At 42.0% G+C, this 12,629-nt stretch overlaps 2 protein-coding genes and 1 pseudogene across 2 annotated transcripts; 2 read left to right on the top strand and 1 right to left on the bottom strand.

Moving 5' to 3' along the window:
• The first annotated feature begins 3,131 nt into the window (after window positions 1-3,131).
• On the top strand, window positions 3,132-3,841 carry LOC126513797 (peroxiredoxin-1-like). The gene has a single exon (XM_050162339.1). It carries the CDS (start codon window positions 3,205-3,207, stop codon window positions 3,802-3,804), a length of 600 nt encoding a protein of 199 aa, XP_050018296.1. The 5' UTR covers window positions 3,132-3,204; the 3' UTR covers window positions 3,805-3,841.
• A 148-nt stretch (window positions 3,842-3,989) lies between these two features.
• LOC126513795 (transmembrane protein 144-like) lies at window positions 3,990-5,080 on the top strand (annotated as a pseudogene).
• Window positions 5,081-6,337: 1,257 nt separating this feature from the next.
• On the bottom strand, window positions 6,338-11,990 carry Mad2l1 (mitotic arrest deficient 2 like 1). Its single transcript, XM_050162337.1, has 6 exons — window positions 11,551-11,990; window positions 11,032-11,178; window positions 8,821-8,941; window positions 7,858-7,961; window positions 6,956-7,135; window positions 6,338-6,859 (listed from the first exon to the last, which is right to left on the bottom strand). The coding sequence occupies exons 1-5, from the start codon at window positions 11,621-11,623 to the stop codon at window positions 6,963-6,965; spliced, it is 618 nt and encodes a 205-aa protein (XP_050018294.1). The 5' UTR covers window positions 11,624-11,990; the 3' UTR covers window positions 6,338-6,859; window positions 6,956-6,962.
• Between the last annotated feature and the right edge of the window lie 639 nt (window positions 11,991-12,629).

Below are 12,629 nucleotides of genomic sequence, written 5' to 3'. Positions count from 1 at the left end.
CGTCTTCTTCTTCTTCTTCTTCTTCTTCCTCCCTCCCCCCCCCCTCCCCTCCTCCTCCTCCTCCTCCTCCTCCTCCTCCTCCTCCTCCTCCTCCTGTCTCAGATTCAGAGATCCTCCTGCCTCTACCTTTGAAATGCTAGGATTAAAATAGTTTGGTAGTGGTGGTGCATGTCTTCAATCCCAACAATCAGGAGGTAGAGGCAGGCAGATCTCTGAGTTCAAGTTCAGTCTGGTTTACAGAGCAAGTTCCAGGACAGACAGGGCTATACAGAGACATCCTCAATCAAAAAAATAAAAAATAAATAAATAAAAACACACACACACACAAAAATCAAACAAGAAAGTGCAGAGTATACACCTGAACGTCCCAACCAGCTGCGAACTTCTTTCACAAGGCAGGTGAATGGACCTTTAAAGTATTTGTCATTAGACAGAAAGGATATGCCAATGACACCTTATTCATGATATAGTTAGTATGTATATTAGCTAGCACTGAATCTCTCTCCAATGTTAAATCTCTCTCCAATGTTAAAGGGACTCTGGGCGAAGGAGCAGCAGCACACCAGCGGAACTCTGGGGTGAAAATATTCATTCCAGGCAAAAATACAAGCAGAAGAGAGCAAAAATGGCTGTATCAACACAAGGTAAAGACTTTCAATCAAAAAGACAAAATACAATAGGTATTATATATTTTAAAGGGTCAGTACACAAAGGAGACATAGCAAGCATAAACATTTATAGACCTAAAACACCATAAGGACATGTGCTTTAACGATTTGAAAATGGAAGGGCTTTGAAAACATTACACCACTAGCAAGCGGCTTTAGAACCTTACCAGCACTAATGTATTGAACAGATGGAAAGAAAGTGGAATTTACTTATAAATTGGCTATGTTGTAACATACAATATTGTTGAGTGTCTTCAACAATAACATCCATTGCAGAAAAAAAAAATGCTGGTGCCTCAAAAAGTGAAAAACAGAATTTTCATACAATCCTGCATTGTATTGTGGTATATGCCCAAAATGATTGAAAGCCTGTACTCAAAATAATCAGATCCACATTTGCAACTGCATTATTCACACTGCTGAAAGATGGAAAAGCAGATAAAGTGTGGTTCATACACACACAGTATATTACTTGGTAAATAGGGAATTCTGAGATATACTGTATGGGTAACCCTAAGGACATCAGGACAATAAAACATACACAAACTGACAAACAGTTGTAGCACAAATAATAAAAACCCAGAAACAGATATTGGAGTTTGTAACACCCGGTTTTGGTGTTACACCTTTGGTACAGCTCGAGCACCAGCACCATTGTACCCAATGCAAGTTGGGCAAGGCCTGGAGGTTAAACGTAAGACATAGAGAGATCAGGGTCATTCAGTAGGAGATCAAGCAAATGCCTTTTATTTAGACTTGGGAAGGTCCTTTTCTACCTAACTGCAGCAATAGGACCTCCCCCCCCCAGGCAGGTGGGAAATTACCATATCAACAATGGAATGAATGCCCTGCAGCCAATCACCAGGCGGGGCAGGGGAAAATACAGGAACATAACCAGGCGGGGCAGAATGCTAGTCATCTGACTAGAAACTGTATGCGCCCTAGGAATAAGGGCTGAATACTTAGTCCTGTTGACCAAAAATTGTCTTCGAGATGCGCCCCAGGAATAAGGGCAGACCAGGGCCCTACAGGAGTTTAAGCTGAAGATTAGAAAAGCAAACCAACCAACCACTGGAGAGCTCTTCTCACCTCTACAAAATCTTCAGACTGCGAGCTCCTGTCTCAAATTGCCTTATTTTCCTCTCTAGTGCTGGGATTAAAGGTGTGCACCACCACCACCTGGACTGTACGGCTGACTAGTATGGCTAAATTTGCACTCTGATCTTCAGGCAAGCTTTATTTATTAAAACACAAATGAACTATCACTATATACAGTGGGATTTAATTTGTATGAGTTATTTATAAACAGTAAAAATGAGAGACAGAGAGTCAGCTATCAGACTCAGGGAGGAGTAACAGGAACTTACTGGTCAAAGAATGGTTTCACACAAAGTATATGGGAATGGTCAGTGGGGACACCGGCACAGTGTTCTCAGTGTATTTAATGTGACTGGTTATAGCAGAAAGCAGGAAACACATGCATGGTAGTTCATTCCTGCAATTCCAGCCCTAGGAAGGCTGAGTTAGAAGAAGTTGCAAATTCTTGAGTAGCCTGTGCTACATGAATTCCTTGAGCATGTGCTACAGTGAGAGAGCTTGTCTCAAAAAGCCCAAAATATAAGGGAAAAAAAGATAAATGTATGTTAGGTCTATTTTTTTTTCAATAAAAGAATTGGGTAAAAGAAAAAAAGACATCAGTAAAAATTCTTGTTTTCTTTAAAATTAAAATTATGTATGTACGGAGATTTTCCCTGTATGTGCACCAGGTGTGGGCAATCCAGAGGTCAGAAGATACTGGATCCTCTGGAAGTGTGCTGGTCGAGGCTTTTCATTTGTTCCCAGCTGCCTGGTAAGGTTCAGGTGCGTCTGTCTCCTGCAGGCAGCTATATGGCTTCTCCTGACTCTGCTTTCTCTCTCTTGAGTGTTCAGTTCAGTTTTCTCACCTAGATTTACTCTGTTAAGCCATTGGCTGAAAGCGTGGTGCTCAAAGTTGTAAGAAACATGAGGTTGACACTATTAAGAGTACAGAGGATTCTAGGAATAGCTGGACTGGGTTCTGCAGTTAGCGTAGTGAGCACCCACCAAGGTCATGTGGGTCTGAAGATTGCCACTCCCTGGAGAAACTCTCAGAGCAAACTGAAAGTGAGAGAGTTCTCTGCCACCCATGCAACTACGAGCAATAACAGAACAGACTTCACCATGGCTACCTCTCCTCTGCTGAAGTAATTCTCATTTGGCTCCACCTTTGTACCACTTATAAAATGACACTGGTGAGGAGACGTTCCCTCAGTGAGTGCTTTGTGCTGGCATTTGGTTGGTCACCGTGGTAGTCAACTTGACACTACACTGTCATCAATACTGGCCTTTTGTGTTGCTTGCTGGGTACATTTCAGCAACAGGGAACAATGATCAAAACCATTGGTTTACTTCTTGGGAACCCTATTTGAGGATCATTTAAAACCTTAATGGGGTCTTCCTTCCTTTGCGTAGCTGTTTCTTTCTCTGAGACCTGTGACTCGGCCCTGCTGATATCAAGATGTCTTCAGGAAATGCAAAAATTGGGCATCCTGCCCCCAACTTCAAAGCCACAGCTGTTATGCCAGATGGCCAATTCAAAGATATCAGCCTAAGTGATTACAAAGGAAAATATGTCGTATTCTTCTTTTACCCTCTGGATTTTACTTTTGTGTGCCCCACTGAGATCATTGCTTTCAGTGATAGGGCAGAAGAATTTAAGAAACTGAACTGCCAAGTGATTGGAGCTTCTGTGGATTCTCACTTCTGTCATCTGGCATGGGTTAATACACCCAAGAAACAAGGAGGATTGGGACCTATGAACATTCCTTTGGTATCAGATCCCAAGCGCCGTATTGCTCAGGATTATGGAGTCTTAAAGGCTGATGAAGGTATCTCTTTCAGGGGCCTCTTTATTATTGATGATAAAGGTATCCTTCGACAGATCACTGTAAATGATCTTCCTGTTGGCCGCTCTGTGGACGAGACTCTGAGACTAGTTCAGGCCTTCCAGTTCACTGACAAACATGGTGAAGTGTGCCCAGCCGGCTGGAAACCTGGCAGTGATACCATCAAGCCTGATGTCCAAAAGAGCAAAGAATATTTCTCTAAGCAGAAGTGAGCACTGAACCATTTTTCTGCCAGACTCCATTGGGCAGCCAGAAGAAAATCTCTTGTACTCTATTCATGCTTAAAAACAAAACTTGGTGTCATCCAAGACATGCCTTTCCTACAGTGCTGGGGGTGGGGGTTGGCCTTTCTTCCACTGTTGGGAATGGCCTGAGCTGTGTTGTGGGTAGACTATATGATATACCTGTTGCAGAAATCAGCCTGTTCTTTTTGTAGTATCTATTAAACTTGAAAATGTGGAAAAAAAAAAAAAAAAAAAAAAAAAACCTTAATGGCTGGGCAAGCTCAAATTTTGGCTTGTTTGGAAAGGATGCAGAAGTCTCAAGCCCCACGCTGAATCACTTTGGAGCTGGACTGACAGCTGTAAGTGCTCTCACCTTATCAAAAGTGAAATTCTGAATAACCCATGCATTGTGGACAACGCACACTGATGACAGTGTCTGTAATCAACACAACCGAAGACCCCTGCCATTTCCTCCTGGGTGAGTAGTCTTCCTGCCATGTACTACTGCATTGTGGATGCAGCCTTGCAGTGATATCTCAAATACTCTATATGCATCTACATTTGTACCAATTGTTTACATCAGGGACCACAGGAAGATATGACAGCACATATGCAGGTGCTAGTTGGTATCATTTGACTTTTTTTGCACACTCCAGCAGTAGTCTACTTTGTGGCCTATTGTGTAGCCATGAAATAGGCCAAAGCTGTATCCAGAGGCAGTCTGACCAGGTTTCCTGTCAGGGGTACTATGGGCCATCACTGCTGGTTCAGTCAACCACTCTCTGAGCGCCATGATCAGCTTTCCAGTCATCACTGCTGGTCATGGACTTAATGCTGTGCTGTATCTTCATTTTCAAGGAGACACAGGGTTTCTGATACTACTTACTGATGATGCTTGCATTCTACATCAACTCAACACACTTGGGCCTTTGTGCACTGCTTTTTCGCAGGAAGACCAGCAGATGGCAGCAGTGGCTGCTAGAATGCCTCTCTGACACAAGTTAATACTGAGGGCTGCTTAGGCTAAACAGTCTGCCATTCTGGGAATGGATAAATGACTGTTCACTCCACAAACATGAAAATGAAGAGACTGTGGAAAGCCGTTACACTGGGCTGCTAACCAAGGCAGGACTTGTCTGGGTAGCTCAAAGACATGCTGCATTCTTGGACCATCCTGTCTGAGGGTGCCATAATCCAGAAAATAGGATGGAGTTTGTATAAAGAAAATGAATAAGGAAGAGGAACAGAAATAAAGTTTGGTGATTGAGGGAAGGAACTCAGACTCATCTATGGAACTCAAGATAAAGGGCCCATTTGATAAAGTAAGCATCATGGTTGTTGAATATTTAGAAAGCCAACTCATTATTATTTTTTGTTATTTGCCCAAATTTACTTTCACTTGAATACTGTTGAGCTCTTAACACAGCTCTTTTTAGCTTAAAGTATTTTGGTAACTTTTCTAGATAAAATCCATCCACAGAGTGAGCCACCACCACTCACAGTATGTGATATAATGTATACAACCACAAGCAATGTGTGTATACATGGTTCCAGATTTGGAGAACATTCTAGAGTTGCTATAATAAAGGTTTTAGTTTATTAGGTTCAATTTAAAGGGGGAATACTTGTTGGATTTCACAACTTTATTTCTGTTCTAAAATACAATTACTTAGAATCATTTTAATCGGAAGTGTTTTGTTTTGATCCTACTTTAAGTGATTTTGAGGAAAGAACGTAACAAATGAGCACACAGCTCCTTACCATGGTGTCTGCACCCTTAACACAGTAACTGTGTTTGGCTGTTCCTCTTACCCATTCCCTCCTGATACTGCAGTACTTGGCTGCTCTAGAGAAACAGAATAGCATCCTGTACCTGTCTAGGCTTAAGCTTCCTTGATGCTCAATCTGAGTTATGTGGTTCTGGACCTGAGCCCTTGGCCTGGCATGCTTCCTGTGATGGGGAGTTTAACGATAGCATGTGTCTTGAAGTCTGTAGTCCAGGGTAGTTAAATCTGTAAGTATATTCACAAAAGTCTTGTTGCCTGACAAATATTTTAAACTTGTTTGCTATTGTTATTATATGTTAATCAAAGGTAAACCAAGTTTATAGACAGAAAAAAACTTAGAACTTATCAAAAACTACTATCCTTACTATTCACATCCCAATTTACCTCTCCAAATAGCGATGCCACTGGAGTCCCTGTCTAATAACTGAATTGATAGCGCAGACAATGTTTGGTAATGACTTTTACCCATTTCAAGTAATGACATTTACTTGAAATGTCATTAAAATGTTGATATGACAACTTGAGAATAAATGTATATGACAGGAAAAAAAACAAAAACCAGGATACTGTAGCCTAGTATTTGAACTAATTTCAAAGGACATTGTCTCTTCACATTACCTGCACTGTTGTGATAAAAAGGCAGCAAATGACCAAAGCGAACAGCCCACTCACTCAATTTACTCAGTATCTGACCATAACACCACACTATTTATATAGCCACTATAACACAAATGTAAAACACAAGTTAACTTAATTTTTTGTATCACTGTCATTTAAAACTTGATTTTATAAAACATTAAAACAAGAGTTCTTTATTACAGAAACTAATCAGCATCAATTGCTTTGTGAGTCCATGGTATATACACTAAAATTAATGAATTAGCATGTATTTCAATATGGGGTCTATATACAAAGAGAAATGACAAAAGGACCCAGTAAGGCAGTATTCATGACTCTCAGAACTAAACAAAGCCTCAGTTCCTTCTGCTGTATTTACATTATATGCTTCTCTATTTCCTGGTCAAGATTCCTGAGCTAAACGGTTAAGGATTCATTTAGCTTTCTAACAAAAGAATTCCTATCTACAATGACCACTTTTAAAGGACTCCACTCCACAATGTTGACAAAGATCGGTCGGTTTGCCTTAATGTGCAGCAGTCAGTCTTGTTATGCTGACTTTATGGCAAGTCCAGGAGGAACCCAAGAAATGGAACAACAAGGAACGTTTATCAAACAAGGATCCTGGCTTTCTTTACCTGAAAATGAACCAAGGGAAGAGAATGTATCAAGTATATTTGATTTAATTTCTGGAAAAACAACACTTGAGAATGCTAATTTCATTGTTTCCTCACCTCCTCTTCAATCAGTGACAGGGATTTTGTAGGCCACCATACTGTTCACTTTGTGGATTGTGGTAGTGAATGAGCGTAGACGGACTTCTTCAGAATTGGTAATGAACTGGGGTCCTGATTCCTCCCATTTTTCAGGTACAACTAAATCTTTGTCCGTGTAAATCAGCAGATCAAATGAACCTAAGTTAGAAACGAGATTACAGTATTTCTTAAGATTTGAAGCTGTCCTCACCATTCTCACTAGAACTTATTTGAAACCCCCTCACTAAAGAGTTAGCTTAGCTTGCTCTCATTATTTTCCTCAAGAAAACCGAGTTTAGAAACGAATATACTTTGTAGTAAAAAGTGATAGGAAAAGGAGTTGTAAGAAACTCTGAGAAGGTACTGTTGATATCTTCACTTTTTTCAGTGTTTTCATTTTTTTTCTCATTTTCTGAGCGTGTGTGGGAAGCACACGTGTGGAGTTCCCAAGCTAATGATTGCCCCTCCACTTTATTCACTGAGGAAGGATTTCTTAAGCCAAGGTGGAGCTTGCCAAGATGGCTAGTTTTGCTAGCCGGTTGCTCTGGTGATCCCACCGTGGCTTTCTGGGCTGGAGTTATATATAGGTGGGCTGGAGTTATATATAGGTGGGCCACCATAACCACCTGGAGGGTCCTGGTGCCGGGGACCCTAAGTCAGGACCTCACACTTGCTAAGCAAGTACTTTATCCACTGAGCCATCTCCTCAGTCCTTGCCCTCACTTTTTCTGGGACACGCATGTGTGGTTCGTGCTGCATTCTGTTTCCCATATCCCACTTATATTACAAGCCAGTGATAAATCAAGAGATTTAATAAATGTGGATCCTCCCAACAGGAGCATACATTTCCCACAGAAAATTTAAGGTTGTACAATACTTACAAGAAACTTCCAGCAGTGGCAAAAAAGTCACAGTAGCTGTGATCTGCCTGATGACTGAACGGATTTCATCCTGGATGGCTTTCTGTGATTTTTCTCTACAAACACTATAAAGGAACCAAACAAATGATTCATGCTAGGTTTCATTAAGTTAATTATCATACACTGGTGACCATTCATCTGAGCAAAATGCTTCCTACAACACAGAACCAATACATTAGGAGACTAAAGATTAACGGCTAATGGTATTCTTGGGCTACTGCATCTGCATCTGTCCATCCCATAATCCTTCAGGGCTGATCTTAGTATCAGGTCATTCAGTGCATGATGGTCAGTAAGTTTCTCAACCATTCCCAATAAGGATATATCCAGAAACTCTAAGATAAAGGGAAATCAATTCTAACACATAAACGTGGTAGAATTTGGGCATTTTTAACATCCAAATACCTAATTCCTTAGTAAGTAAAATAAATTACACATAAACATTTTTATAAGCTAGAAATTTTCTAAAGACTAAAGAACAAAATGCTCTTCATTACAGGAATTACAGAAAACAATGCTTAGCATAACAGGCATTTCTGATGTAGAGCGATCTTCAAAAAAAGTTCATGGCATTAGATGAAGTAAAGCTACATCTAAGTTAGGGATGGGTCTAGGTTCATCTCCTGAAGTTAACAGTCCCTGTAAGCACCTGATTAAATGGCCCACATATCATATCATAGTTCTGGTATAACCAGAAACATGAAGGTCAAATTTCACTGAGTTAGCCAAAGGCAGCATGTTAAAAAAGCATCTTATCTACACAACTACTAAGTGACTAAGAGGAACTCAGAAGTTCCTCACAAATCAATATCTTTAAAAACATACCATAGCTCAGTTAAGAAATCAGTTCAGAACAATTTGAACTCCTAACAATAGAAGTTGTAAAAAAACAATTAAAGTAGAAATAATTTAATCCATACTTACCCATCTTCTTTTGCAGTTTTGTCACACTCAATATCAAACTGCCATCTTTCAAGGACCTCTCCACTTTCAATATTGGAGATGACCACCACCAGTTTCTGGACTGAGCACTTGTAGAGCCAATCTGCAACACACATGGCATCTCTTATGTTCTGACCATAACACAACTCTTCTAAAGACCACTATTTCAGGCATCTTTTCACACATAAGGAAAAAGTTCCCCATTAACAATTTAGTCAATTTTTAAATTCTCCATATTATTAATAGGTGCGACGATTAATAGGTGAAACCTGTATTTTCCCTGTAATCCACAGTAAGAATAAGGCATAGGCTTTCATCTAACCACTGTGAAAACAACTGCCATGCCACATCTGTGGTGGCTGTTAGGAACAGAAAGACAGCATTAGAGCATAAAAAAAATTCTGATCCATTCTACTGGGTGAAGGAAGGATTAGTTTTTGCACTAAATGCACAAAGGAGAGGGAAGTCCAGACTTTAAATACTCAGAAGAGCATATATAATTTTACAGGATACTATAATTGCATAGAAAGGGACAATATATATCATGAAAAACCAAGATGCTATATCATATAAAATCTTATGCGTTGAATAAAGAAACTGCTTCTAAGAATCTGGAACACCAGAACTATGTTTTAAGCAGAGTGATCAATTAACCTTGTGTTTCCAACCTATCAGTCTCGGCAGTAAGTTAGCTGAAAGGGGTAAAAAGGGAGAGGGGTCTACAAACACTAGGATGCAAAGCTATGGGGATACACTGGTAGAGATGCAACAAAGCAGATGTCATGCTTATGACTGTTCAGACTTACTCGATTATCTTTGAGTAAGAATCACTGAAGTAGTTTTCAGATTCCTGACTTTCTTTGGACTGTTGAGCTAGTCCCTGATACACAGTTTGGAAGAGCAGCCTACATTTAGGTTTTATTTTGCAGAATATGAAGCATGTTTGCAAGAATGATGAGAGATGGACCGCTCTTCCAGGTATGTGTATCTTTGCACTTGAGAATAGAAGCCTATCTTCACATATTTACCAAGTGCTTTATCTTTTCTAGCCTAGCTGTCTAATCTACCAAAGAAATTCTCAACCAAAGGCAACTTTGTATATATACCAGGCTCCCATGGCAATATACAGAGGTATCTGATGGTCATAGCCAGGAAGGTTGACATCTGGTGAGCAGGAGACAGGATGTTGCCACATTATCTTAGATACACAGGAAAGCTTCCCACTAAATATCCAGATTAAAATGTCAGTAATGTGAGACCAAGAAAATTTGTAGAGAGTATACCCTACCATTTTTGCTTGTGAATTTATACTCAACCTGCCCAAGTGTTGATGAATACTCTACTGTGGATAGGAATAGCAAAGAATGTTTTGGAGCATGGCCTTAAGCTAATAGTGGTGAATGCCTTTAGTACCTCGACTTGGGAGGCTGATCTCTATGAGTTCAAGGTTAGCCTGTTTACATAGCATAGCAAGTTTCAGAAAAGCCAGAGCTATGAGAGACCCTGTCTCAAAAGCAAAACAAAACAAAAAAAAAAAAGAATATGGCCTTAAAGAGATGTCAAGCTAACTACATTCAGATGGTCACCAAAAGAAGGCCATTTTATTGGTGAAGCTAACAAAAATGCAATGAACACTGTAATAAAACTATAGCTGAAACAAAATGAAACACTCTAACAAAAAGGTTCTGGAAGCCAGAACAATGTCTCAGTGGTTAGGAGCACTGGCTGCTCTTCTTGAGAACTGACATCCTCTTCTGGCCTCTTCAGGAACCATGCATGCACCTGGTACGTACAGATATAACCCAGGCAAAACATCCAAACACATAAAATAAAAACTCAAAGAGATAAAAGACGCTTGGAAGGCTATTAGAATTGGTATTTCGGAAGATTATGTTTGGGGATACAAGGCTAAACACAGAAATCCTAAGTGATGCACAACTCAAGAAATAAGAATTCTAGATGGAATAAAAATAGATGGGAATAAATACTGGACAAACAGGCAGCACATCACCGAGCTACCAATGAATAAACAATGTCCAGACATTCGGCCTACTTCAAAGCAGTGGGAGAAAGGGTGGGATTTTATCTGCTTCCTCCCATTTCAGAAGCACAATATTTGAGAAGGCATATTATATTGCCTTATGTAACCCTTACAAATAACCCTAGAAGATGTAAAACTGCAAACGTGATTACCTTTTAGCTGCTCCACCACATTATTGAGATACTTTATGAGCTCGGGGTCAGTAGTTACAAGCAGGGTGAGTCCATACTTCTGCACTCGAGTAAAGGTTTCCGACGGATATATGCCACGCTGATACAAAATGCTGTTGATGCCAAATGCTGAAAGCGAAAAGAAAAAAATAAAGCTATAGACATCTGCTCACGTTTGTAAAGTCTTCCAGAAAGCAAAGCAGACACAAAACGACACGGAAAACCTTTAACCCAACAGCGCCAACCTGCACCGTATCGCAATCTAAGTGTAAATACAGAGTATGTGGTCAGAGGCTGGCAACATAGACTCCAGCTTTCAAGAGCGAGTGGGGTGACGCTCCGGGTAAGCCCTTTCCGTTCCAGGAGGCCGAAGTCTGTGCAGGGCGGCGCAGCGTCCCCCCCTCTGCAGGTGAAATGAGCGGGAGACCAAGCAGTGGTTCTGCCCCAGTGCGCGTCCCAGGACCCGGGCCAGGCCGCTCTCAGGCCGCATTCAAAGCTCACAGAAAAATTCGGCCACGATCTCCGCGCTCCCGCGTAGGGTGATGCCTTGCTCCCGGGCGAGCTGCTGTGCCATCGCTAGGCCTAACGGAGAACGTTGTCAGCTTCACGCACACGGCCGCCTTACGGCTCAGCTCCTTCAGCTTTTCCCCGCCACCCGGTTCAAAAGTAACTACGCAGCCCGCGGGGTGCACCGTGCGCATGCGTAACGCGCGTAAGCCCCACCTACACCGTCGCTTTCCGGCCCAGCCCCGTCCTATAAACACTAATCTCTCCCTAAATCCGCCCCTTGCTTCCGGCTTCCGCCCTAAGCTCCTCCTACATTACAGAACCCGCTCTGGTCAATCTCTGCGCCTTAAGATTCCGTCCTAAACCGCGGCTTCCGCTGCGAGCCCAGTCCCAAGACCAGCGAATTGCCCCTAAGCCCCGCCCAGAACAACTGGCATCCGGCGCTGGCTCCGCCCTCTCTGGCGGCCTGCTCGCGCAGGCGCAGAGTGGGCTTCGCGCCGCGTTCGCGGCCGTCACGGCCGTGTGTGTCGCTGGTGGGCGGGGCCTCTGGTCAGGTGGTGTGGTGGAGGCCGAGGCGAGGTGAGGAGGAAGCTCCCTGCCAGCCCGTGGTCTGCGTACTCCTGAGGTTGGGAAGCTTCCTGGGTAGTTTCAAGCTAGGGAGAACCCGTGTTTTGTGTGCGAACGCGACTTTTCTGGAGAAATAAGATGAAGGCGACTGGGTCCTAGAAAACGTCTACTGCACCCTGTGCAAGGAGAGTTGACCCCGTCTACTGCGAGTTGACTCCTGTGCGGGTCTTACACACACACACACACACACAGAGAGAAAGAAAGAAAGAAAGAAAGAAAGAAAGAAAGAAAGAAAGAAAGAAAGAAAGAAAGAAAAGAAATTGTGGAGCAAGAATTTATGACAGGCACCGGGCGGTGGTGGTGCACGCGTTTAATCCCAGCACTCGGGAGGCAGAGGCAGGCGAATCTCTGTGAGTTCGAGGCTAGCCTGGTCTACAAGAGCTAGTTCCAGGACAGGAACCAAAAAGCTACGGAGAAACCCTGTCTCGAAAAATCCCAAAAAAAAG

Source organism: Alexandromys fortis, unplaced genomic scaffold (genome assembly GCF_014885135.2).
Source record: "Alexandromys fortis isolate MF-2015 unplaced genomic scaffold, M_Fortis_MF-2015_v1.1 scaffold_117, whole genome shotgun sequence".
NCBI classification, from domain to species: domain Eukaryota; kingdom Metazoa; phylum Chordata; class Mammalia; order Rodentia; family Cricetidae; genus Alexandromys; species Alexandromys fortis.
This window is presented reverse-complemented; position numbering and strand designations above follow the sequence as displayed.

Bases quoted from the DNA above. Each gene is read 5' to 3' on its own strand.
- LOC126513797 (XM_050162339.1), top strand. From the start codon at position 3,205: ATGTCTTCAGGAAATGCAAAAATTGGGCATCCTGCCCCCAACTTCAAA.
- Mad2l1 (XM_050162337.1), bottom strand. From the start codon at position 11,623: ATGGCACAGCAGCTCGCCCGGGAGCAAGGCATCACCCTACGCGGGAGC. The intron at 11,179-11,550 runs GTGAGCTTTGAA...TTTCGCTTTCAG, and splicing joins GATCGTGGCCGAATTTTTCT to CATTTGGCATCAACAGCATT. The intron at 8,942-11,031 runs GTAATCACGTTT...TGTGTGTTGCAG, and splicing joins TGTGGTGGAGCAGCTAAAAG to ATTGGCTCTACAAGTGCTCA.